Consider the following 25210-nt stretch of genomic DNA (forward strand, 5'->3'; position numbering starts at 1 on the left):
TCCGTTTACGCACCCACTGACTATAGCTACCTCCGCCGCCGCCGCAAGTTTTTCGTGAGTCCGTTTAGTCGCACGGTAGCGCGCGCCAGGTCTCCCATACCGCGCACTTTGGCAGCGCTGAACGCGCTGCTGAAGGAGTCCCCTCGCTGTGACATATTTGCTGACAAATGGGCTGACCTCATAGGTCAGATCCTGCACTTTTGTGAAAATTTGTAGTTGACATATTTGATTATTATTGACTTTATTGTGTAACTTACAAATTCTAATTACTTTGACAAATTTATTTTTATTGTGTTACTTAATTTAATTAGTGTAATTGGACTTAAGAGGTCCGTTCTAATTAAATAATTAAATAAATAAATAATTAAATAAATAATACTTAATTACGCAAATGTATAGCAAATATGAACAATAAAGCCTTGGTCACACGCACCGAGCAGCGGAAGCGTGTACAACGCTTCCCAAAAACCCATCCGCTTAACCAATTTGTATGAAAGGGACCGAGGTAAATTGCGTCCCTGTAATTGACACAGATAAATTTTTATCCCGGAAAATCAAACAGATCCCACGGGATCTTTAAAAACCTAAATCCACGCGGATTAAGTCGCGGGCATCCTCTAGTTTGCTATAATCCGCTGAAAAAAGTAAAACTGTATGGTACAACACGCGTTTTATTTACCCAGACCTGAGCCAGACTTTTACGTATAACAGAATATATGCTTTTTCGTATTTATTTAAATATTATTTAAACAGATTGTTACCAAAAATATGTGCGCATTGAATGGGTAATAAACTTTTGTCTTTTTTTGGTATAAAAGGCGAATTAGAAAAGATATGTCATATTTTACTGCCGGACCCGAATCTGTAACCCACACCATGAAGACCTTCTTGGCGGATTCCTTAGCACTCCTGGTGAGAAGTGATTTTTTTCTATAACTATCTTCCTACTCTGGGTTCCGTAATTGAAAGGTGCCAACGGGCCCCTATTACTAAGCCTCCGCTGTCCATCCGTCCGTCCATCTGTCCGTCTGTCGGTCAGCGGCTGTATCTCTTGAACCGTTTATTTTTATTTATTTTCATTTGTAATCCCCGACCCAAAAAGAGGGAGGGGTGTTATAAGTTTGACGTGTGTATCTGTGTGTCTGTGTATCTGTCTGCTCCTAAACTAATGAACCGATTTTAATTATTTTTTTGTTTGAAAGGTGGCTTGATCGAGAGTGTTCTTAGCTATAATCCAAGAAAATCGGTTCAACCGTTTGAAAGTTATCAGCTCTTTTCTAGTTACTGTAACCGTCACTAAATGTCGGGGGTGTTATAAATTTTTAATTTACACTTGTTCATGTAGCAAAATTGTAGTTTCACAAAGTTATAGTTTAATAAATTAAGTTACATTGGAAATGCTTATCTCTAAACAGAGATTTCTTCCAGCTTCCCATTCAAGGTTGTGAGTAAGGCGCATTAATACGTGGAATAAATAGGTCTTACGAGACTAGAATTATTATAAAATGAATAATACAAGAGTCCTTAGTTAACGATTATATTTTATAGCTAGAGAGTTGAAACTTTCACACAAAGTGTATTTTTGTTGCCGCTATAACAAAAAATAGTAAAAATTTCAAAATGGCCGCCATGAAAATCTCTACATAGTATAAAATAAAACCGACTTCAAAAACCACAAACACTAAAATGTTAAAATAATTTTGTGTAGGTACACGTGTAATGTACCTAGGTATGAAAACCATGCCCGCGACTTCGTCCGCGTGGATTTAGTATTTAAAGATCCGTGGGAACTGTTTGATTTTCCGGGATAAGAGTTGCCATTGTCAATTATAGGGACGCAAGCTACCTCAGTACCAAATTTCATACTAATCGGTTTTTTTTTCTCTCTCGTCTGGCTTTACAAAGATTAGCCATTGTAGTTATTTGTAACAAGTTAGTTAAACTATGTATGGACCCCGTCTGTGCCGGCGCTCGCCGACACACGCACGGCACCCCCTTAGAGCGCTTTCCAGTCAGTTTTAACAAAAAAACACTCCAAAAAGGCAAAGCACGCCCGCCAGCTAACACCAACACAGACGAAGTCCTACTAATCAGTTAAACAGATGGGTCTTTAGGAATCCTGCGGGAACTCTTTGATTTTTCGGAATAAAAAGTAGCCTATGCCCATCCTCGGGATATAAGCTAACTCTATACCGAATTTCGTCAGAATCGGTTAAACTGTTGGGCAGTGAAAAGGGAGCAGACAGACAGACAGACACAATTTCGCATTTATAATATTAGTATGGATCAAGTAGATAAGTAGGTATTATTGTTTACAGAAAATTTAATAACATGGTTGTTTTTTTTTTGATTACAGAGCATTTTGGCCGCAGAGGCGAATCCATGTAAGTTTAACAATTATTATGTACAACCTAGATATAAATAGGTACCTAATATTTTTATAACCAACTGATTTGTTTTTTTTTCAGTACTGGGGCTCGGTGGTTCACCCAAAGGTAAATATCTATCTACTCAATACTTAAAATCTGTAGATTTATAATTCTGCCATCTTCTTTCTTTCTTTCTTTCTTTCTAAAAATAAAAATTCGGCGTATTACAATCTTAAGAACTTGTTTAACTTTAAACTGGTATTGTAATTTGCAGATTGCGACAAAAAGGAAACAGGAACTGGTGGAATTGGCGGTCTTCTTGGCGGTCTTCTTGGCGGCAAAGGCGGCGGTCTTCTTGGTGGTGTGGTTAACAAAGCTACCGGTCTTACTGGTGGTCATGGCGGTGGAAAATCTGGCAAAGGCGGCGGTCTTATTAATGGAGTGGTCAACAAAGCTACCGATCTTACTGGTGGTGTTGTTGGTGGAGTGTTAAATAAAGCTACTGGTCTTGCTGGTGGTCTTGGTGGTGGAAAAGGTGGCAAAAGCGGTGGTCTTATTAATGGAGTGGTCAACAAAACTACCGGTCTTACTGGTGGACTTGGCGGTGGAAAAGCTGGCAAAGGCGGTGATCTTATTAATGGAGTGGTCAACAAAGGTACTGGTGTTGCTGGTGGTCTTGGTGGTGTAAAAGCTGGCAAAGATGGCGGTCTTGTTGGTGGAGTGATAAATAAAGTAACTGGTCTCGTCGGTGGGAAAACTGGCAAATGTGACAAATGTTCCAAAGCGGGTAATGATGGTGGTCTTAGCGGAGTCAACGCTGGCAAAAATGGCGGTCTTTTTAATGGAGTGATTGACAAAGCTACTAGCGTCGCTGGCAAAGATGGCGGTCTTGTTGATGGAGTGGTTAACAAAGCTACTGGCGTTGCTGGTGGTCTTGGCGGTGGAAAAGCTGGCAAAGAGGGCGGCCTTGTTGGTGGAGTGGTTAATACCGTTACAAGTCTCGTTAGTGATCTTGTCGGTGGAAAAACTGGCAAAGGCGGTGGCAAATGTAACAAATGTGCTAAAGCTGGCAGTGTTGCTGGCAAAGATGGCGGTCTTGTTAATGGAGTGATTAGCAAAGCCACTGGCGTTGCTGGTGGTCTTACCGGTGAAAAGGCTGGCAAAGGCGCTGGTCTTGCTGGTCAAGATGGCGATGATATTGTTGATGAAGAAATTGGACAAGGCACTGGGCATGTAAATCAAGATGGCGATGCTGAAGTAACTGGTCAAGACACCGGTCTTGCTGGTCAAGATGGTGATATTGTTGGTGACGAAATTGACCAACCTTGGTCTGGCACTGAAGATATTGGTGGCAATGATGAAGAAATTCTTGATGGCCAGTCTGATGGGCCTATTGAGACAGATGAAAGCAATTATCCATTACAAGATGAAGAAATCGGCAATGGTGTCAATTCTGCACCTACTAAGTGTGCTTTTTCCAAATAGATTTACCTAAGGCCGCAATCACACCTGTAAGTTTTACTCACGTAAGTAGCTTACATGATTAACTCACGACAAAACTAATATGTAAACACCCTTATAAGTGTCATTTACCTTAGTGAATTTGTTGTCAACTATATTATTTAGATATAATAAGTAATATACGCTTTAGTTTTAAGTTTTTGGTACAAAATAAATAAAATTAACCCAAAAAGTTCAATAAAATTACCAGGCTTTTTTTTATTTTTCACTCTTCTGCTTTTGTTTTTTTTTTGGATAATTACTTCTTAAATATAAATAAAATTCTTTTTATGTACCTATACCTACTGCACTTGTTTTATTTAAAAAAAACCCTCTTCTTCTTTGACATAATATCTTCTACATTGCAACTGGAAAAAAAATCAAAAGAAAAATAAAACCGACTTCAAAAACCACAAGCACTAAGAAGTAATAAATAATTATTGTTTAGTTACACGTGTAATGTACCTAGGTATGAAGTCGAGCGAGCATAATATAACAAAATTAGAAATCCAAATGTGAAGCTCGGCCGAATTCATTACCTAGGTACATTACACGTGTAACTAAACAAAATTTTTTTATTACTTTTTAGTGCTTGTGGTTTTTGAAGTCGGTTTTATTTTTCTTTTGAAAATTTTTTATTTCACAATTTTTAGTGGCTCCACTGTAATATAATATGCTATGTCCAGTTAAAACCCTACTGTTTACTAAGCTATTACACTGATCGCGAGCAATTTGCTCTTATCCATTGAGGAGTTCTGTTCTCCATCTCCGAAGACATTCATCAGATCTTCACCAAATTTATACGGGACCACCTGCACAGTATACCCTTTCAAACAAAAAAAAAAATTGGTTGCCTGTAAAGTCGGCTTACTGACGATAGTTGAACGTGACAACAAAGGCCGATTGTGCTTCTTTGTCGCTCGTTCCGCGCTCTCGCTTGCACTTCAAGCCTTACATGGAACGCCTCAGAGCGAGGTAACGCCGCATGAGTCATGTTTTTTCGTGCGTGCAGCCGGCTCTATCGAATTATAAGACGTTGTCACGTCAAAAAACATTTTCCAAATCGGGCCAGGGGTCTTTGAGTAATCGGGGAACGACGAATTGAAGACCTCTTCCTTTTTTGAAGTCGGTTAAAACCCTTCTCAATCTGAGAGGAGACCCGTTCTCTGTAGTGGGCCGTGATGATGACGATGAAGGATATGGAACAGGGATAGTATAGGCATCATGCATAACTGAGTGAGAAGGCTCCTGCGGTAGTGGAGCGGTGCGGGAGGGTGACGTCCCAAGTTGACGAATCACTGTACCCTCAATACGATATTTTTTTTTTTTTTTTTTTTAATTCGAATATTTTTAAGGGGGGGTTTTTTTTTCTTTAAATCTGGCTTTACTCTGATTAGCCAATGTCAAAGTGATATTTTCAAGTTATTGAATTTATACGCCCGCCGACATACACGCGGCGCCCCTTTGGAGCGCTTCCCAGTCAGTTCCACCACCAAAAAACACCAACTAACACAAAAACCAGCCACTCTTAACAAAAAAAAACACTCCAAACAAGCACAGCACGCGCGCCAGCAAACGCCATCACAGACGAAGTCCGGGGCTTTTATAGGTACGATATTTTACTTCTCACCAATTTTGATAGTATTCGAGAGTCGAAACAAAATAACATCAAAATAAAATAAACCTAACGGCCCTTGATTTAAAGTCAAAAGTTCAGTACCATTGATTATAATTTCGCAACGTTTCCGCTTGGAGCGCTGGCTATAAATGTGCAAACTTGAGCATTAAAACAAGGTGATTAAGGACCATTTTACTTTAACGCTAAAGTGTTTCGTCTCTCAAATACTCTCGCGTGACGTCATCACACCCCTCCCGCAAGAACCTACTCAGTTATGCGTTATACATATACAATATAAATTGTAAATAAAGACTAGATTCAAATCAATTTTAAACAAGTTTATTTTTTCCTTTTTAGAAATAAATAAATCACGTCATTTTTATTTTCCGAAAAGTCCTCCGGACCTGCCACCTATGGACAAAAAAAGAAAAATTAAAACAATGTATTTAACTTTAAAACAAGTGTAAATCAAAAATTTATAACACCCCCGACAAGTGAAGGTTACAGTAACTAGAAAAAAGCTGATAACTTTTAAACGGTTGAACCGATTTTTTTGGATTATAGCTAAGAACACTCTCGATCAAGCCACTTTTCAAACAAAAAAAAACTAAATTAAAATTGGTTCATTCGTTTAAGCGCTACGATGCCACAGATAGATACACAGATACACACATCAAACTTATAACACCCCTCTTTTTGAGTCGGGGGTTAAAAATATGTTGGTATAAAGCATGACTTCTTTATAGGTATATGTTTTATATATAATCTAACAAAATTTCGCAATAAATTATGGACTTGCCTTTACACAGGTTCAAAAAATCTATTAAAACTATGCTCCTGAGAAAAGCATATTATACTATCGAAGATTATGAAAATGATAAAACAGCGTGGATTTGACCTGCAATTCGCTCCAGCAATACGCGGGACTAACATACATAGTTTCCCTAACTGTAAATAACTACAAACTTGACATTGGCTTATCTTTTTAAAGCCAGACGAGAAAAAAAAACCAGCTAAGTGCGAGTCAGACTCGCGCACTGAGGGTTCCGTACTCGGGTATTTTCCCAACATTTTGCACGATAAATCAAAAACTGTTACACATAAAAATAAATAGAAATCTGTTTTAGGATGTACAGGTAAATCCCTTTCGTATTATGATACCCTACTCGGTATAGTTATCTTATTTTGAAAATTGAAACACATTTTAATTTTTTTTTAAATGATGTAACCACAAATTCGCGGTTTTCAGATTTATTCCTGTACTTGTGCTATAAGACCTACCTACCTACCAAATTTCATGATTCTAGGTCAACGGGAAGTACCCTATAGGTTTCTTGACAGACAGACAGGCAGACAGACAACAAAGTGATCCTATAAGGGTTCCGTATTTTCTTTTGAGGTACCTACCTAAAAAAAACATGACATCTGAACAGTTCACACGTGGTAGGTAGATGTAGAATGGTTTTTTCTCGTTGTCACGCTGACCCAGTGCGGATTGGCAGACTTCACACAACTTTGAGAACATTATGGAGAACTCGATACATGACTCTCACGATGTTTTCTTTGACCGTTCTAGCAAGTGATATTTATTACAAGTGTAAATTAAAAAATTTATGACACCCCCGACAAGTGAAGGTTACAGTAACTAGAAAAGAGCTGATAACTTTCAAACGGCTGAACCGATTTTCTTGGATTATAGCTAAGAACACTCTCGATTAAGCCATCTTTCAAAGAAAAAAAAACTAAATTAAAATCGGTTCATTAGTTTAGGACCTACGAGGCCACAGACAGATACACAGATACACACGTCAAACTTATAACACCCCCCTTTTTGGGTCGGGGGTTAAAAACGCACAACTCTGAAAAGCTAGAGATGCGTGCCCGGGATAAAACCCCCCGTCTACTGAATAGAAGGTCAACGTATTAACAACTAGACTGTCACCAGTCTGCTAAAAATAGTCATGAAAAAAAAATTCAAAAGAAAATAAAATCGACTTCAAAAATCTAATAGGTACATATAGCGTATAAACTCATAGAGCATAATAAAAAAAAAATTAGAAATCCAAGATTGAAGCTCGCCCGACTTCATACCACGTAACATTACACGTGTAGCTAAACAAAAATTATTTTTACTTTTTAGTGTTTGTGGTTTTTGAAGTTGGGTTTTTTTTTTTTTTTATTTTACAATTTTTAGTGTCCCCAATGTAATATGCTATGCCCAGTTAAAACCCTACTGTTTACTAAGCTATTACACTGATCGCGAGCAATTTACTCTTATCCATTGAAGAGTTCTGTTCTCCATCTCGGAAGATATTCATCAGATCTTTACCAAATTTATATGGGACCACCCTTTCAAACAAAAAAATAATTCTAAATCGGTCCAGGAGTCTTCGAGTAATCAGGGAACATACATTAAAAAAAAAAAGATTCCGACGAATTGAGAACCTTCTCGTTTTTTGAAGTCGGTTAAAAATGAAAAAAAAATTCTTACCAAAGCTTCCGAACATATTTCCAAAAGGAAAGCCGTTGGCTTGAGAAGCACCACCGGTTCCAGCTGAGGCTCCGTAACCTCCGTTGGCAAGGCGACCAAAACTGTTGGCAGCAGCACCAAGAACATCAGAAGTCGCACCGAGCGTAGCACCAGTAATACCAGCAGCAGTACCGATCGCACCTCTAGTGATACCACCAACAGTACCAAGCGCACCACCAGCAAGATTAGTGGCAGTATTGAAAAGGCCACCCACGAGACCAGTTATAGGGTCGGCTATATTATTGGCTGCAGCAGCACCGGGTAAACCATTGGTTACCACACCGGCACCGGGTAAACCATTGGTTACCCCACCGGTACCGGGTAAACCGTTAGTTACCCCAGCAGCACCGGGTAAACCGTTAGTTACCCCAGCAGCACCGGGCAAATTGTTAGTTACCCCAGCAGCACCGGGTAAACCGTTAGTTACACCAGCAGCACCGGGTAAACCTTTAGTTACACCAGCAGCACCGGGTAAACCGTTAGTTACCCCAGCAGCACCGGGTAAACCATTAGTTACACCAGTAGCACCGGGTAAACTGTTAGTTACCCCAGCAGCACCGGGTAAACTATTAGTTACCCCAGCAGCACCGGGTAAACCACTGGCGGAACCAGTAACAGCCGGTGCTATTCCTCCAAGCGCACCATCATTTGCTGAAAAAAATCCCAGAAGTTTTAAAATTATCCTAGAGTATTTAAAACTATCTATTAAATTTATTATTTTATGAAATTGTGGCCGCACTTTGGATGTATTTTTACCCGACTGCGGCAAAGCCAAAAGGAAGGGTAGTGATTTTAGCAGTCTATGTATGTATGTATGTGTGTGTGTACATATACGATACATATTCTGTGTATGTTTTTATCTTCTTCCACTTTTTATCCCGGAAAATCAAAGAGTTCTTACGGGATTTCATAAATTCGAACTCCACGCGAGCGAAGCCGCGGGCATCCTCTAGTACACACTAACTCTATCCCACACTTTTTGTTTCTCAGAAAATAAGGAAGGTCTGGTGGCCGAGGGATCTTGCTCTGTCGTACAAACACGTATGAATTTGCACAAATAATCCCAACCTCCCGAATAACACGCGAGCACGCAGATCGGATGCTACCTAGTTTGTCATCAGAAACACAGAATTATCTTAAGCCGGCTCCACACTCCAACGTGAAGTCGCGCCGTAATTTCACGCCGTGAATTTGCCGTGAATGTATGCCGTGATCCACGCGTGAACTGTGTCCCTCCACACTCGCAAATCTTCACAGTCTTGTTCGTGACTATGAACGGAACCCTTTGTCGCGGACCAAAAACCGACACTGATCGGGAAAGGGGAACGCGAAGGCGTGAACAACATCTACACTCGTGTTTCGCAGTTGTTGCGGGCTTTCGCGGCCGTTCGCGCCGCGATTGTAGAGCCCACTTTAGGAATATCACTAAAATTTCATCGTGTTTATTATTAACAGGCCTCTATCCGTCACTCGTTTCATACAATCGTAGTTCCAATTTCATTTGAATACTAAGCAACCAAAGTCCATGAAATTTTGCAGACATATTCTAGAAACTAATATCTATGTCTGTGGTTTTCCAGATTTCTGTTAAAATATTCGGTTTCAAAGTTACGCGGTCTTAAAAATTTACATACAAATCTTTGAGCCCCTGTAATTTTAAAACTACATATTTTTAGAAAAGTCTAAAACACCACAGACACAGATATTACTTTCTGGAATACGTCTGCAAAATTTCATGGACTTTGGTTGCTTAGTATTCAAATGAAATTGGAACTACGATTGTATGAAACGAGTGGAAACGAGTGACGGAGAGAGCCCTCTTAGGTGATGTAACTTACGTCGCGGATATGCCTCTGTCACCGTAAGGCTCTGAAAAAAACATTTACTTTATTATTACAGCAAAAAAATATCCATACTAATACTCTGACTAATTTCTTAAACTAGACACTTTCAAGTTAAGATTTTTACATGAATCTGGAGATGATAGGCATTGGTGCCATTAGAATGTCACAAGCCTACTTTGTTGTTATTAGCTTTGAAATTGCAAAAAACCAATTTAAGCCTTCTACTTCATGAAGCCCTCGGCAACCTGGGCGGTCTACTCGGCTTCTGGAGCGAGCTTGGATGGCTGGAGTGAAGACTTCGGCGGCGAGGGGCAACGCACGCACAACAGGCGGAAACGTTTAAGTGCGGAAACCAGCCCAGAGAGAAGAAAGAAAGAAAGAAAACCAAATTAAATTTGAATTTCGCGGGCAGACCCGTTGCTTGCACCTTAAGTGCGGAAATCAGAGAAAAAATTGGTTGTCTGTAAAGTCGGTTTACTGACGATAGTTGAACGTGACAACAAAGGCCCATTGTGCTTCTTTGTCGCTCGTTCCGCGCTCTCGCTTGCACTTCAAGCCTTACATGGAACGCCTCAGAGCGAGGTAACGCCGCATGAGTCATGTTTTTTCGTGCGTGCAGCCGGCTCTATCGTTCTATAAGACGTTGTCACGTCAAAAAGAAGATCATTATTTCTTACCAAGAGCGTCAAGCAAGCAGCCAGTAGGAACTTCATGTTGCTGTTGTGGGTATTACTGTAATAATTCGTTAGTAATGACGTTTTTTTATTCGATTTCCATATTTATACTGAACAATAACAATAGTTTGGAACAATCTGTTTAAATATTGCTGTTTAAACATTAAACAGTGGAGGATCGTACGTAGTCTTGTTATTAGGACACGGTCGCACTAGGTCGCATTGGAATGCGGCGCCAGGTAACCTGTCAGTGTGCCTGGGTGCTGCTGGTCCTTTTTGGAGTTGTAGCGGTCGCCACATTCGCAAGAAGACGTCGCTTCTAAACTCAATCAGTCAACAACGCTCGATACACAAACCCCAGCTGATAACTCACGACCCACGGCCTAGATGACAGCACGGGTAATTGGAAACTCAAGGAGAAACACGCAACAATTGCAACAACAGCGTATTTCTTATCCTTGATTGACGGCATTCCCAATAATTTTATTTATCTACCAAATTAGAATATTTTCTTTTTGCTGTCGACAACGCACGACCACGGCATTTGTATTGAATCTTACTCAAAACGATGAAGACGATGATAGCACTAAGCACCTATCTTGTTTCTTTCTTTTTAGTTTATTTTACTTGTACCAAGTCAGGTTCAAGTTGTCTCATTTTTCCGTAGTCGGGTTATAGTTTTTTCGACTTTTTTTTATTTGAAACTTCTCCGTTGTCTATGATGCGACGACTAACCGAGGTCTCGTGAATGGCCAATAAGTAGCGCTGTATCACATCACACTATTACACTAATATTATAAAGGCGAAAGTTTGTATGCGTGTGAGTGTGTGTGTGTGTGTGTGTGTGTATGTATGTTTGTTACTCCTTCACGCAAAAACTACTGGACGGATTTGGCTGAAATTTGGAGTGGAGATAGATAATATCCTGGATTAGCACATAGGCTACTTTTTATCCCGGAAAATCAAAGAGTTCCCACGGGATTTCGATAAACCTAAATCCAGGCGGACGAAGTCGCGGGCGTCATCTAGTACCTAATATGTGATGAAACTTACATCGCGGATATATGCCTCTGTGACCATAAGGCTCTGAAAAAAAAAAAACTGAAAATATGTCTTGGGTTCGATTCCTGGTTTTTCCAAGGATTGAAAAAAATATTGAGTACTAGAGGATGCCCGCGACTTCGTCCGCGTGGATTTAGATTTTTATAGATCCCATGGGAACTGTTTGATTTTCCGAGATAAAAAGGTGCCTATTGCGATTACAGGGATGCAAGCTACTTCGGTACCAAATTTCATACAAATCGGTTAAGTGGACGGGTCTTTAGGAATCCCGCGGGAACTCTTTGATTTTCCGGGATAAAAAGTAGCCTATGTCCGTCCCCGGGATATAAGCTAACCCTGTACCAAATTTCGTCAGAATCGGTTACACTGTTGGGCCGTGAAAAGGTAGCAGACAGACAGATAGACAGACAGACCCATTTTCGCATTTATAATATTAGTATGGATAGCAAAAGATCCATAGATAAACCAAGTACTCAGCATAGTCGCTCGCGCGAGAATCGGCGTGCGACATGCGAGTAACGCGTCCACACTACGTCTCTGCCTCCGTTCCTCGCTCCTTCCCATGCCACACGGGCAGTGTGTGGACGCGGGGTAAGAGATTGAATTAGCGGATGTCTACGTCTTAAATAGCTATCTGTATGCCCATTCCGATCCGTCCAGTAGTTTGTGGTGTGTGTGGAGGTGTTTGAAATCTGTGTGCAATTGCTTGTATACAGTATGGCATAATATTGTAAATTGAATATGTACTTGAAAAGAGCAACCGCCGAGTTTCTTGCTGGTTCGTCTCGGTAGGAACGGCATTCCGAACCAGTGGTAAATTTATTTGACGATTCAAAATCACTTGTAAAAGTTTAATTGAATAAAAACATTTTGAATTTTTTGAATTTTGTGTAGTCAACGCGGATGAAGATGCGGACTTAAGCTAGTTTACAAATATGTAGATTCATTACTAGCTGATGCCCGCGACTTCGTTCGCGTGGATGTAGGTTTTTTAAAATTCCCGTGGGAACTCTTTGATTTTCCGGGATAAAAAGTAGCCTATGTGCTAATCCAGGGTAAGTATAATCTATCTTCACTCTAAATTTCAGCCCAATCCGTCCAGTAGTTTTTGCGTAAAGGAGTAACAAACATACACACACACACACACACAAACATACAAACTTTCTCCTTTATAATATTAGTGTGATTTCTCACCGTGAATGCTAAACAAGCTGTCAGTAGGAATTTTCATGTTGTTAGCATTTGTATTACATTAATGACGTTTTTTTATTCGATTTCCATATTTATACTGAGCAATAACAATAGTTTGGAACAATCTGTTTAAATATTACTGTTTAAACACTGAACAGTGAAGATAAAGGTTAGTAGTATCCTAGGTACGAGTTAGAAACGTGGAGGCAAATCGCTTCGTACGTGTCCGTCGAATTTCGACGACGTACGAAATCACAAGTGTAAATTAATAATTTATAACACCCCCGACAAGTGAAGGTTACTGTAACTAGAAAAGAACTGATAACTTTCAAACGGTTGAATCGATTGTCTTCGATTATAGCTAAGAACACTCTCGATCAAGCCATCTTTTAAACAAAAACAAACTAAATTAAAATCGGTTCATTAGTTTAGGAGCTACGATGCCACAGATAGATACACACGTCAAACTTATAACATCCTTCTTTTTCATCCTTCCTCATCCAGCCACTTCCCGGCAGCCGCTTTATATCGTCGGTCCATCGTGCTGGAGGGCGTCCCACACTACGCTTGCTTATACGCGGTCTCCACTCAAGGACTTTCCGGCTCCAACGGCCATCGCCTCTACGACAGGCATGGCCTGCCCACTGCCACTTCAGCTTGCTAATAGTATGGGCTATGTCAGTGACCTTGGTTCTCCTGCGGATCTCCTTATTTCAGATCTTATCCCTCAGGGAAACTCCTAACATAGCCCGCTCCTTAGCATGTCACAGGATAGGTAAAGGTGAAATAAGTAGTTTTCGAAAAAATAGTCTTTATTTTAGACATTCGATATTTACCTAAAACTAAGTAGGTATAATGAAAAACTGTGTAAATAAACAACAATCCACTTGAATTTTTTTTATTTTCCACGAATATTGTTGGATTCTCCCAAACTGCCCCCTACAAAAGAAAAAAGATTTGTAAATACAAAAAAAAAAAATATTTAGTGCGCTCCAGGGGGATGGCGAAAAGGAATTAAAGATCAACTTTTTAAGAGGGGGTCTCTCCGTCACTTACAAACGTAGTTCGTCTCTCAACCAATCATACTTACTCTTAGTTATTAATAATAATTGGTTTATTGAAAACTGCCATACCCCTTCCAGGTTAGCCCGCTTCAATCTTAGACTGCATCATCACTTACCACCAGGCGAGACTGCAGTCAAGGGCTAACTTGTATCTGAGTTAATCAAAGGGATTCCTTTTTAAACCCCGACCCAAAAAGAGGGGTGTTATAAGTTTGACGTGTGTATCTGTGTATAAATAAATAAATAAATAAATATACTTTTATTCGGGACTATAAGCTAGGCGCAAACACAGTACATGGAATGAAAATAGATAAAACATAAATACTAATAAATTAAACTTAAAAACCTAAATATTTATCTAAAACATAACTTACTGAGCTTTCCATGCATTTCGGCCGAGACGACCACCGCTATTTCGTAGTTCTAATAAATAATAGACTTGTACTGCAAAGGCACGGTGATCCTCTGAGCCGAATTGCATGGAATTTCAACGAATCTTATGTATCTGTCTGTGGCATCGTAGCGCCTAAACGAATGAACCGATTTTAATTTAGTTTTTTTTTTGTTTGAAAGGTGGCTTGATCGAGAGTGTTCTTAGCTATCATCCAATAAAATCGGTTCAGCCGTTTGAAAGTTATCAGCTCTTTTCAAGTTACTGTAACCTTCACTTGTCGGGGGTGTTATAAATTTTTAATTTACACTTGTTTCTCTAGAACTAGGGGATATTAAGAAAAACTCACCAAGTCCCAAACTTACCAGCAATATTAGTAGGACTCCCAAGAACGTCACTAACGACACCTTCAACAGCATTAGTCAGGCCACCAACAGCACTAGTGATACTACCCAAAGTAACAACAACACCATTAGTGGCTCCAGCAGCAACACTTGCAGTGGCACTAGTGAGACCACCAACATCACTAGCAAGAGTATAATTGGTCAGGCCACCAATATCACTAGTAACGCGACCCACAAGATTATCAGCACCATAGGTAAGGCCACTAATAGAATTACCAAGAGTAGCACCAGCGTTGCCAACTGTTGAATAGAAGCAGCCATTATACTTTATGAAAGTTTTTTGAACATTATAGGACTGCGGCAAAGCCAAAATGATGGGTTATGATTTTAGCAGTCTATGTATGTATGTATGTATGTTTGTAATACCACTAAAAGAATTACCGAGAGCATAACGCTGGTTGTTATCAACGATTGAATATGGAGAAACTTAATTCTTTTTATTTCTTTGTTGTGTTAGTTATGAAAGAAATAAGGGCATAAGAAAGAATGTGTCTCACTTACGTTGAGGGTAAGCCATGGCTGCCATAAGGCTCTGTAAAAAAAAACCATTAAAATGAAACATTATAACTCAAAATTTAAAAAACCCCCGATACAAAAACCTCTATAAGAAAACTAGAAAAGAGCTGATAACTTTCAAACGGCTGAACCGATTTTCTTGGATTATAGCTAAGAACACTCTCGATCAAGCCACCTATCAAACAAAAGAAGCTAAATTAAAATCGGTTCATTAGTTTAGGAGCTACGTGCCACAGACAGATACACACATCAAATTTATAACACCCCTCTTTTTGGAAGGTGACTGACTGACTGATCTAACAACGCACAGCTCAAACTACTGGACAGAGCAGATTGAAATAGGTATAGCTATTATCACGTAGCTACATCCGCTAAGAAAGGATTTTTTTGAACTCAACCCCTAAGGGGGTAAAGTAGGGGTTCGAAAGTGTTGTCCGCTTGGACGAAGTGAAAAAAATTAAAATATGTTTCAATTTTCAAAGTAAGATAACTATACCAATAGTGGGGTTATCATATGAAAGGGTTTTACCTGTACATTCTAAAACAGATTTTTATTTATAGTTTTTGATTTATCGTGCAAAATGTTGGAAAAAATACCCGAGTACGGAACCCTCAGTGCGCGAGTCTGACTCGCACTTGGCCGGTTTTTTTATTCAGATACAAGTTAGCCTTTGACTGCAATCTCACCTGGTGGCAAGTGATGATACAGTCTAAGATGGAAGCGGGCTAACCTGGACGGGGTATGACAGTTTTTATTAAACCCATACCTTTGGTTTCTACACGGCATCGTACCGGAGAGCTTAAACGCTTGGCGGCACGGCTTTGCCCGTAGGGTGGTAACTAGCCACGGCCGAAGCCTCCACAAGACAACAAGTGTAAATTAAAAATTTATAACACCCCCGACAAGTGAAGGTTACAGTAATAACTAGAAAAGAGCTGATAACTTTCAAACGGCTGAACCGATTTTCTTGAATTATAGCTAAGAACACTCTCGATCAAGCCACCTTTCAAACAAAAAAAACTAAATTAAAATCGGTTCATTAGTTTAGGAGCTACGATGCCACAGACAGATACACAGATACACACGTCAAACTTATAACACTCATAACTTTTTGGGTCGGGGGTTAATAAAATGATATCTCACCAAAAGTGTTATACAAGCTGTCAGGAAGCACTTCATGTTGTTATTTCAATAATATGTTACTTTATTGACGTGTTTCATTTTATTTCCGCTTTTATACTAAAGTTAACAAAAGCTTGAAACAATCTGTTTAAATATTAGTAAACCTTGGATAACCAACCATCCATGCAACCATCGATGTACGCAACACGCTGAGTCCCGCGATTTCGTCCGCGTGGACTCCCTCGGGATCTCTTTAATTTTCCGGGATAAAAAGTAGCCTATGTCACCCTCCACCAGGTCTCCACCTAGATATCCATGTAAAAAAACCGGCCAAGTGCGAGTCAGACTCGCGCGCTGAGGGTTCCGTGCTCTGGTATTTTTTCCAACATTTTGCACGATAAATCAAAAACTATTACATTAAAATAAAATATAAAAATCTGTTTTAGAATGTACCGGTAAAGCCCTTTCATATGATACCCCACTTGGTATAGTTATCTCACTTTAAAAATTGAAACACATTTTAATTTTTTTTAATGATGTAACCACAAATTCGCGGTTTTCAGATTTATTCCTGTACTTGTGCTGTATAAGACCTACCTACCTGCCAAATTTCATGATTTTAGGTCAACGGGAAGTACCCTATAGGTTTCTTGACAGACACGACGGATGGACGGACGGACGGACGGACGAACGGATAAATGGATTTACCTATGTCAATATCCGGGATGCAAGCTACTTCTGCACCATTCAAATAAATCGGTTAAACGGATGGGCCTTCAAGAACCCCATGGGAACACTTTGATTTTTTAATTTTCTGCGATAAAAACCAGGATGTAAGTTAAAATCGGTTAAGCTACTGGGCTGTGAAAAACTAGCAGACAGACAGACAGACACACTTTCTTATTTATAATTCTATATTCTTATTTATAATATTAGTATGGATGTGAATTATCAACATTTTGCTCTTCAGTATGACCTTGTAGATATTATAGGTATGACCCAAAATTAATGCTTGATTAAATTATAGTAGTGTCCTGTTGTACTGGGATCGGTCGGTTATCAGTTATCACTGACAGGTATATTGTAGCCAATAGACCTGATATAGTGCTAGTTGACCGGTCAGCGTGTCGAGCAATGATATCCATACTAATATTATAAATACCAAAGTGTGTCTGTCTGTCTGTCTGCTACCTTTTCACGGCCCAACAGCGACGTATGGTACAGAGTTAGCTTATGTCCCGGGGACGGACATAGGCTATTTTTTATCCCGGAAAATCAAAGAGTTCCCATGGGATTCTCAAAAACCCATCCGTTTAACTGATTTGTATGAAAGGTACTGAGGTAGCTTGCGTCTCTGTAATTGACATAGGCAACTTTTTATCCCGGAAATCCAACAGTTCCCACGGGATCTTTAAAAACCTAAATCCATGCGGACGAAGTCGCGGGCATCCTCTAGTAGTAAATAAAGTGTCACATGTGACCAAATATAGGTCTCCCACTCAGCATAATTCTGCAGCAACCTGCAGGGCTGGTTTTCAGTAGGACTTAAAAAGTGAAATCACAGACTACGAGGTAGGTACTTATACTAATCCATATCCATATTAATATTATAAACTAGCTGTGCCCGCGACTTCGTTCGCGTGGAATAGTGACTTTTCGGGGCGCGAGGCGTGTAGTACGTACTCTGTACGTTAAAAATGTTCGCCGTGATTCTTTAAATTGACATAACTTTTTTATTTATGAACCGATTGACATGTAATAAACACTAAATGTTAAGTGAAGCTTACTACAATATATTAGTGAAAACCGTATCTAAATCGAATAAGCCGTTTCTTATATTAGCGTGCACAAACACACAGACAAACAGACAAAAAAAATTAATTACAATTGCGGGTTCGGCATCGATAGGTATAATAACAACCCCTGCTACTTTTTTTTTTATATATTTCCATTGTACAGACACCACTTTTCTACAATTTTATTATATGTATAGATAGATGAAAATTGTTATCCTTGGCGAATCCTTGTCACACTGTACATAAATATAAATATGTATAGTACAATATTAAGACAGACATAAATATTAAGGATCAGAATATTAATGTTTCAAGCTTTGGAATTGGATCAACAATTTCTTCAGCGTTTATTAAAGGGTAATAAAGTAAAGTAATTTTTTAATTCAATTTTATTTATTTGCCGATGCAGGTTTACATTCATGACAGTACATTATTGGTGCAGCTGTACCATGCCAGACTGGCATGCAAATACATTTGTCTCAAGCATTCTAAAATATAAAATAACTCAAAATTTAAAAACCCCCGACACAAAAACCACTATAAGAAAACTAGAAAAGAGCTGTTAACTTTCAAGCAGCTGACCGATTTTCTTGGATGATAGCTAAGAACACTCTCGATCAAGCCTCCTTTCAAACAAAAAAAAACTAAATTAAAATCGGTTCATTCATTTAGGAGCTACGATGCCACAGACAGATACACAGATACACACGTCAAACTTATAACACTCCTCTTTTTGGGTCGGGGGTTAGTTACTTAAAAATAAAAGTAATAATTTTCGGTTGATTGAAATTTGGAATTCATACAATTTTGAATAGTCCTAAAAATATTACACAGTAGATTTAAGAGGGTTCATCAGCCCTGAATCAATTTTAAGCAATTTTGACCCTTTATATTTTGTTAATCTAGGGATTAATCTAGGGATTAACAAAATATACTGAAAAACTTATTTATGCTACATTGTAGAAAGTATTCTGTTTTATTAAATTGGAAGACAACATTTTGCAATTTATTGATAGTTTTCTTCTTATTGCCTATGATACCAAAGACGATTATTGAACTTTGGGGTTTCTTATAATCTTTGACGCTCGCCACATCAAAAGTTACTTGTTCAATTTACAAAAAGAGATATATTTATTAAAGTAACAATCCTGAACTACTAAAATAGAAGACAAAAGTTTTTGATTTGGTTTTTTTTTATATGATAAAAATCAAAACGAAAAAGTTAGAATTTAACAAAATTACTGACATATAAAACTGTCATTTTGGTGGATTATATTTCTTCACTTACAAATAAAATTAAGTATTCATAAAAATAGAAGATATTTGCAATATAAAGAAAGAAAAAAATCTAAATTTAATTATTAATTGTTTCAATAAAATATAAGCTTGAAACACACTACAAAAACTGCGCGACCATGGAGTACCAAAAACTAGGAAACTATTACTAGCCGAGGCCTCGCCGAGAAAGGAAATATCGTTTTTTTTTTTTCAGTATAAATAAGTTTTTAACTAAATGCAAGGATTAACAAACTTTAAGGGGTCAAAATTGCAAAATTTTGATTCAGGGCTAATGAATCCTCTTAACACAATTATTGACCAGTTGACCACGTACCTAACCGCGGTTCGTTAGCTTATCTCGAGGCGAGGCGATTACAATATGCCGCCAACGATATAGCCCAAACCACCTAAAAGACCACCACCCACAGTGTTAAGAACACCACCAACCTGAGTAGTAGTTTCATTAATAGAGCCACCCGCAGTGTTTTGGTTGACACCAGTGCCACCAGAATTAGCATTAACAGGGCCACCCGTAGAATTCACAACGCCAATAGTGACATTAGAATCGCCACCTCCAGTGTTTAAAACTACACCACTGGCACCAGAGTTAGCATTAATAGGGCCACCCGTAGAATTTACAACATCAGCAAAGAGATTAAAACCGTCACCCGCAACGTTTTGAACGATACCAGTGGCAGCAGAATTAGCATTAATAGGGCCACCCGTAGAATTTACAACGCCAACAGTGACATTAGAACTGTTACCCGCAGCGTTCTGAACTACAACAGTGGCACCAGAATTAGCATTAATAGGGCCACCCGTAGAATTCACATCGCCAACAGTGACATTAGAACCGTTACCCGCAGCGTTTTGAATGACACTAATGGCACCGGAAGCAGCATTAATAGAGCCACCCGTTGAATTTACAACGCCAACAGTGATATTAGAACCGTTACCCGCAGCGTTTTGAATGCCACTAATGGCAGCAGAAGTAGCATTAATAGGGCCACCCGTAGAATTTACAATGCCAACAGTGACATTAGAACTGTTACCCGCAGCGTTCTGAACTACAACAGTGGCACCAGAATTAGCATTAATAGGGCCACCCGTAGAATTTACATCGCCAACAGTGACATTAGAACTGTTACCCGCAGCGTTCTGAACTACAACAGTGGCACCAGAATTAGCATTAATAGAGCCACCCGTTGAATTTACAACGCCAACAGTGATATTAGAACCGTTACCCGCAGCGTTTTGAATGCCACTAATGGCAGCAGAAGTAGCATTAATAGGGCCACCCGTAGAATTTACAACGCCAACAGTGACATTAGAACTGTTACCCGCAGCGTTCTGAACTACAACAGTGGCACCAGAATTAGCATTAATAGGGCCACCCGTAGAATTTACATCGCCAACAGTGACATTAGAACTGTTACCCGCAGCGTTCTGAACTACAACAGTGGCACCAGAATTAGCATTAATAGGGCCACCCGTAGAATTTACAACGTCAACAATGACATTAGAACCGTTACCCGCAACATTTTGAACGACACCAGTGGCAGTAGAAGTCGCATTAATAGGGCCACCCGTAGAATTTACAACGTCAACAATGACATTAGAACCGTTACCCGCAGCGTTTTGAATGTCACTAATGGCAGCAGAAGTCGCATTAATAGGGCCACCCGTAGAATTTACAACGCCAACAGTGACATTGGAACCGTCACCCGCAGCGTTTTGAATGACACTAGTGGCACCAGAAGCAGCATAAATAGGGCCACCCGTAGAATTTACAACGCCAACAGTGATCGTGTTGACTCCAGCTGTTGAAGAGAAGCAGGTGTGAGTTTGCAAAATTCCTGAAACTACTGTAAGAAGATAAATGATTTTAAGCTTATTTCGTGCGAAACATACGGCGACCCGATGAGAGATGGACAATGCAGTGAATAGGGAAGACGGTCATTTCTAACACTCGGTACCTTTCATACAAATCAGTTGAGCGGATGGGTTTTTTGGAATTCCTTGGGAACTCTTTGATTTTCCGGGATAAAAAGTAGCCTATGTCCGTCCCGGGATATAAGCTAACTAAGTACCAAACGTCAGAATCGGTTAAACTGTTGGGCCGTGAAAAGGTAGCAGACAGACAGACAGACAGACAGACACACTTTCGCATTTATAATATTAGTATGGAGAATTTAAGATCAGAAACGTTTGAAGCGGGGAAATAATTTTTAATATTTTTTAATACAATATTTAAACATGAAGTTCAGTGCGTACTTACCTTGAGGATAAGCTTTGACCCCGATAAGGCTCTGTAAAATAAAATAAAAAATATTTTTTACTTTTTAGTGTTTGTGCTTTTTGAAGTCAGTTTTATTTTTCTTTTGAAAATTTTGACTTTAATGCTCAAGTATTAGAGGCGCCGGGGTAACCTAACCCGAAGGTATAACTGGTAATGTGTGGCACAGCTTTCAAAAATAAACGTTATTTCTTCGCGTTTCTTTTCCTATATGACTTACGTTGTGGCCCATGATCCCAGTGTCGCCTAACGTTATAGAGAGAGAGTCAACGAGGGCCAGACTTCGTTATTTTATAAAAAACCAAAAACACTAAAAAGTAGAAAATAATTTTTGTTTAGTTACACGTGTAATGTACCTAGGTATGAAGTCGGGCGAGCATAATAAAACAAAATTAGAAATCCAAGTGTGAAGCACCCCCGATTTCATACATAGTTACATTACACGTAACAAAAAATATTTTTTACTTTTTAGTGTTTGTGGTTTTTAAAGTCGGTTTTATTTTTCTTTTGAAAATTTTTTATTTCACAATTTTTAGTGGCCCCACTGTACTACATAATGCTATGCCCAGTTAAACCCTACTGTTTACTAAGCTATTACACTGATCGCGAGCAATTTGCTCTTATCCATTGAGGAGTTAATGTTCTCCATCTCGGAAGATATTCATCAGATCTTCACCAAATTTATATGGGACCACCTGCACAGTATACCCTTTCAAACAAAAAAATAATTCCAAATCAGTCCAGGAGTCTTTGAGTAATCGGTGAACATACATTAAAAATAAAAAAAAGATCCCGACGAATTGAGAACCTCCTCCTTTTTTGGAAGTCGGTTAAAAAGCTGAAAGTTTCTCTGCGTATTGCCCCAACACAGGGAGGAACGATCAGCGACTATAAAGTTTGGATCATGGTGGCTTTGAGAGATAACAGGTAAAAAACCAGCCGAGTGCCAGTTAGACTCGCGCACCGATGGTTCCGTACGTATTATTTCCAACATTTTGCACGATAAATCAAAAACGATTATGCACAAAAATAAATAAAATTTGGTTTTAGAATGTAGAGGTAAATATATACATATCTATGGGTAAATATGATGACCCTTTCATATGATGCCCCACTTGGTATAGTTATCTTACTTAATTTACTTGCTTTAAAAATTGACAATAAATTCAAAATTCAAAACATTATTTGTTCAATTAGACTTTTACAAGTTCTTTTGAATCGTCAAAAGCATCTACCATAAGTACTTTATTTATTCATGAACACATTTTAATTTTTTTTTTTTTTGTGATGCTTTGTGTGATGATTTGTGGTTTTCGGATTTTTTCCTTTACTTGGGCTACTAGACTTACCACCTACCTGCCAAATTTCATGATTCTAGGTCTACGGGAAGTACCCTATAGGTTATCTTGACAGACGACGGACGGACGAACAGACAGACAGACAGACAGACAACAAAGTGATCCTATTAGGGTTCCGTTTTTCCTTATGCAAAAGTGTATCGTTTTCGAGTCATTAATTTTTCTTTTTTTCTTTATTTCTAGCTAAAAAATTTGTAAAAGAAAGAAACAATGTATTTCATCATATTTTTTAACCCCCCACCCAAAAAGAGGGGTGTTATAAGTTGGACGTGTGTATCTGTGTATCTGTCTGTGGCATCGTAGCTCCTAAACTAATGAAACGATTTTAATTTAGCTTCTTTTGTTTGAAAGGTGGCTTGATCGAGAGTGTTCTTAGCTATAATCAAAGAAAATCAGTTCAGCCGTTTGAAAGTTATCAGCTCTTTTCTAGTTACTGTAACCTTCACTTGTCGGGGGTGTTATAAATTTTTAATTTACACTTGTTATTACCTACATATAGTAAACAAGAACCAACTTCAGTTCAGGTTCCAAGGAATATTTGATTTGTTGAAAACTAGAGGATGCCCGCGACTTCGTCCGCGTGGATTTAGATTTTTATTTTTTATAGATCCCGTGGGAACTGTTTGATTTTCCGGGATAAAAATTATAAATTTTTAATTGGCACACAGTAATTCTCACCAGTACTAAACAAGTTGCCTGAAGAAAGTCCATGGTATTGTAATTTGTATTACCTACTGCAATTGCGATAATTTTTTTCCGCTTTTATATTGGACATGATAAAAGTTTTACCAACTCTAATTAGGTACAATTAAAAATTATCCAGTTTCAAATTTTAATTTATTTTTTGTGATGCAACCACAAATTTACGGTTTTCGGATTTTTTCCATTTTTTGTTCTATAAAACCTACCTATCTGCCAAATTTCATGATTCTAGGTCAATGGGAAGTACCCTATAGGTTTTCTTGACAGACACGACGGACGGACAGATGATACGGACGGACACACGGACAGACAGACAACAATGTGATCCCATGAGGGTTCCGTTTTTCCTTTTAACGAAGTCGCGGGTATCAGCTAGTCTATACTAAAATTATAACGAGGTAAAGTTTGTAAGTTTGTTTGTAGGCGCTAATCTCAGAAACTACGGAACCGATTTTGAAAATTCTTTCACCAGTAGAAAGCTACATTATTCCCGAGAGACAATAAGTTAAAATTTTCAAAAAAATTAGAGATCCCTATGAAAATTGTAACTAACTACCCGTGCGAAGCTGGGGCGGGTGGCTAATAAAGTAATTACAGAAATTCTGAATTACTCTTTTGAAATGATTTACATCACTTGTTTTCCCTTTAAACAAAGTTAAAAAATAACAAGTGTAAATTAAAATTTAAAACACCCCCGAAAAGTGAAGGTTACAGTAACTAGAAAAGAGCTGATAACTTTCAAACGGCTGAACCGATTTTCTTGGACTATTCCGCGCCTACGATCCAAAGTATCTGAGTTTTCCAAAACATCATTTCAAATAAATAATTATGTCCATCTCGATAGCTTGATATTTATTTATTTATGAACCTAACGGTTAGTTAAGAAAACTAGAAAAGAGCTGATAACTTTTAAACGGCTGAACCGATTTTTTGGATTATTAAGAACACTCTCGATCAAGCCAAGCCATCTTTCAAACAAAAAAAAACTAAATTAAAATCGGTTCATTCGTTTAGGGGCTACGATGCCGCAGACAGATACACAGATACACACGTCAAACTTATTACACCCCTCTTTTTGAGTCGGGGGCTAATAACATACAGGCAAAATATATTCCGAATTGGTTTGGGACTGGTGCGTTCACCCCACGCAGCTATCACTCCAATATCTTCAAAGGTGTACGAAATAATCCTGTCCTGTTAACAAAACCTGTTATTGTTTTCTAATTAGCTTGAGTTAAGCCAATCTTATCGTTTAACCTCTACAGAGGTAACCCAATTGGCAGGGTTAACCCTTGCAGCGGTTAACCGTAAAGTTGCCGTCAAACTACGGAAATATAATCCATACTAATATTATGAATGCGAATGTGTGTCTGTCTGTCTGTCTGTCTGTCCGTCTGGTACGCTTTCACGGGTCAACCGCTGAACCGATTTTAATGAAAATTTGTACAGGCTTAGGATACATTCCGGGGAAGGAAATAGGCTACTTTTTATCCC

General features: G+C 38.8%; 3 protein-coding genes across 3 annotated transcripts; all 3 read right to left on the minus strand.

Annotated features, from left to right (window-relative positions):
• Positions 1-5854: 5854 nt before the first annotated feature.
• On the minus strand, positions 5855-10722 carry LOC123879318 (elastin-like). The gene is made up of 4 exons (XM_045926962.1): positions 10539-10722; positions 9856-9886; positions 7979-8668; positions 5855-5898 (listed from the first exon to the last, which is right to left on the minus strand). The coding sequence occupies exons 1-4, from the start codon at positions 10572-10574 to the stop codon at positions 5867-5869; spliced, it is 789 nt and encodes a 262-aa protein (XP_045782918.1). The 5' UTR covers positions 10575-10722; the 3' UTR covers positions 5855-5866.
• A 25-nt stretch (positions 10723-10747) lies between these two features.
• LOC123879319 lies at positions 10748-16350 on the minus strand. The gene is made up of 4 exons (XM_045926963.1): positions 16308-16350; positions 15149-15179; positions 14609-14887; positions 10748-10851 (listed from the first exon to the last, which is right to left on the minus strand). The coding sequence occupies exons 1-4, from the start codon at positions 16341-16343 to the stop codon at positions 10748-10750; spliced, it is 450 nt and encodes a 149-aa protein (XP_045782919.1). The 5' UTR covers positions 16344-16350.
• Positions 16351-19732: 3382 nt separating this feature from the next.
• On the minus strand, positions 19733-21888 carry LOC123879320 (AIDA-I autotransporter-like). The gene is made up of 3 exons (XM_045926964.1): positions 21877-21888; positions 21639-21669; positions 19733-21225 (listed from the first exon to the last, which is right to left on the minus strand). Exons 1-3 carry the CDS (start codon positions 21886-21888, stop codon positions 19733-19735), a joined length of 1536 nt encoding a protein of 511 aa, XP_045782920.1.
• Between the last annotated feature and the right edge of the window lie 3322 nt (positions 21889-25210).

Source organism: Maniola jurtina, chromosome 28, assembly GCF_905333055.1.
Source record: "Maniola jurtina chromosome 28, ilManJurt1.1, whole genome shotgun sequence".
NCBI lineage: Eukaryota > Metazoa > Arthropoda > Insecta > Lepidoptera > Nymphalidae > Maniola > Maniola jurtina.

What these genes read in the sequence shown, in the direction of transcription:
- LOC123879318 (XM_045926962.1), bottom strand. Translation starts at nt 10,574, where the DNA reads ATGAAGTTCCTACTGGCTGCTTGCTTGACGCTCTTG. An exon ending in CTGCTTGCTTGACGCTCTTG is followed by an intron (nt 9,887 to 10,538) that starts GTAAGAAATAAT and finishes TGTTTTTTTCAG; the next exon opens with AGCCTTACGGTGACAGAGGC. An exon ending in AAATATGTTCGGAAGCTTTG is followed by an intron (nt 5,899 to 7,978) that starts GTAAGAATTTTT and finishes TTTTGTCCATAG; the next exon opens with GTGGCAGGTCCGGAGGACTT.
- LOC123879319 (XM_045926963.1), bottom strand. Translation starts at nt 16,343, where the DNA reads ATGAAGTGCTTCCTGACAGCTTGTATAACACTTTTG. An exon ending in CAGCTTGTATAACACTTTTG is followed by an intron (nt 15,180 to 16,307) that starts GTGAGATATCAT and finishes TTTTTTTTACAG; the next exon opens with AGCCTTATGGCAGCCATGGC. An exon ending in AGCCATGGCTTACCCTCAAC is followed by an intron (nt 14,888 to 15,148) that starts GTAAGTGAGACA and finishes TCTATTCAACAG; the next exon opens with TTGGCAACGCTGGTGCTACT.
- LOC123879320 (XM_045926964.1), bottom strand. An exon ending in GGTCAAAGCTTATCCTCAAG is followed by an intron (nt 21,226 to 21,638) that starts GTAAGTACGCAC and finishes ATCTTCTTACAG; the next exon opens with TAGTTTCAGGAATTTTGCAA.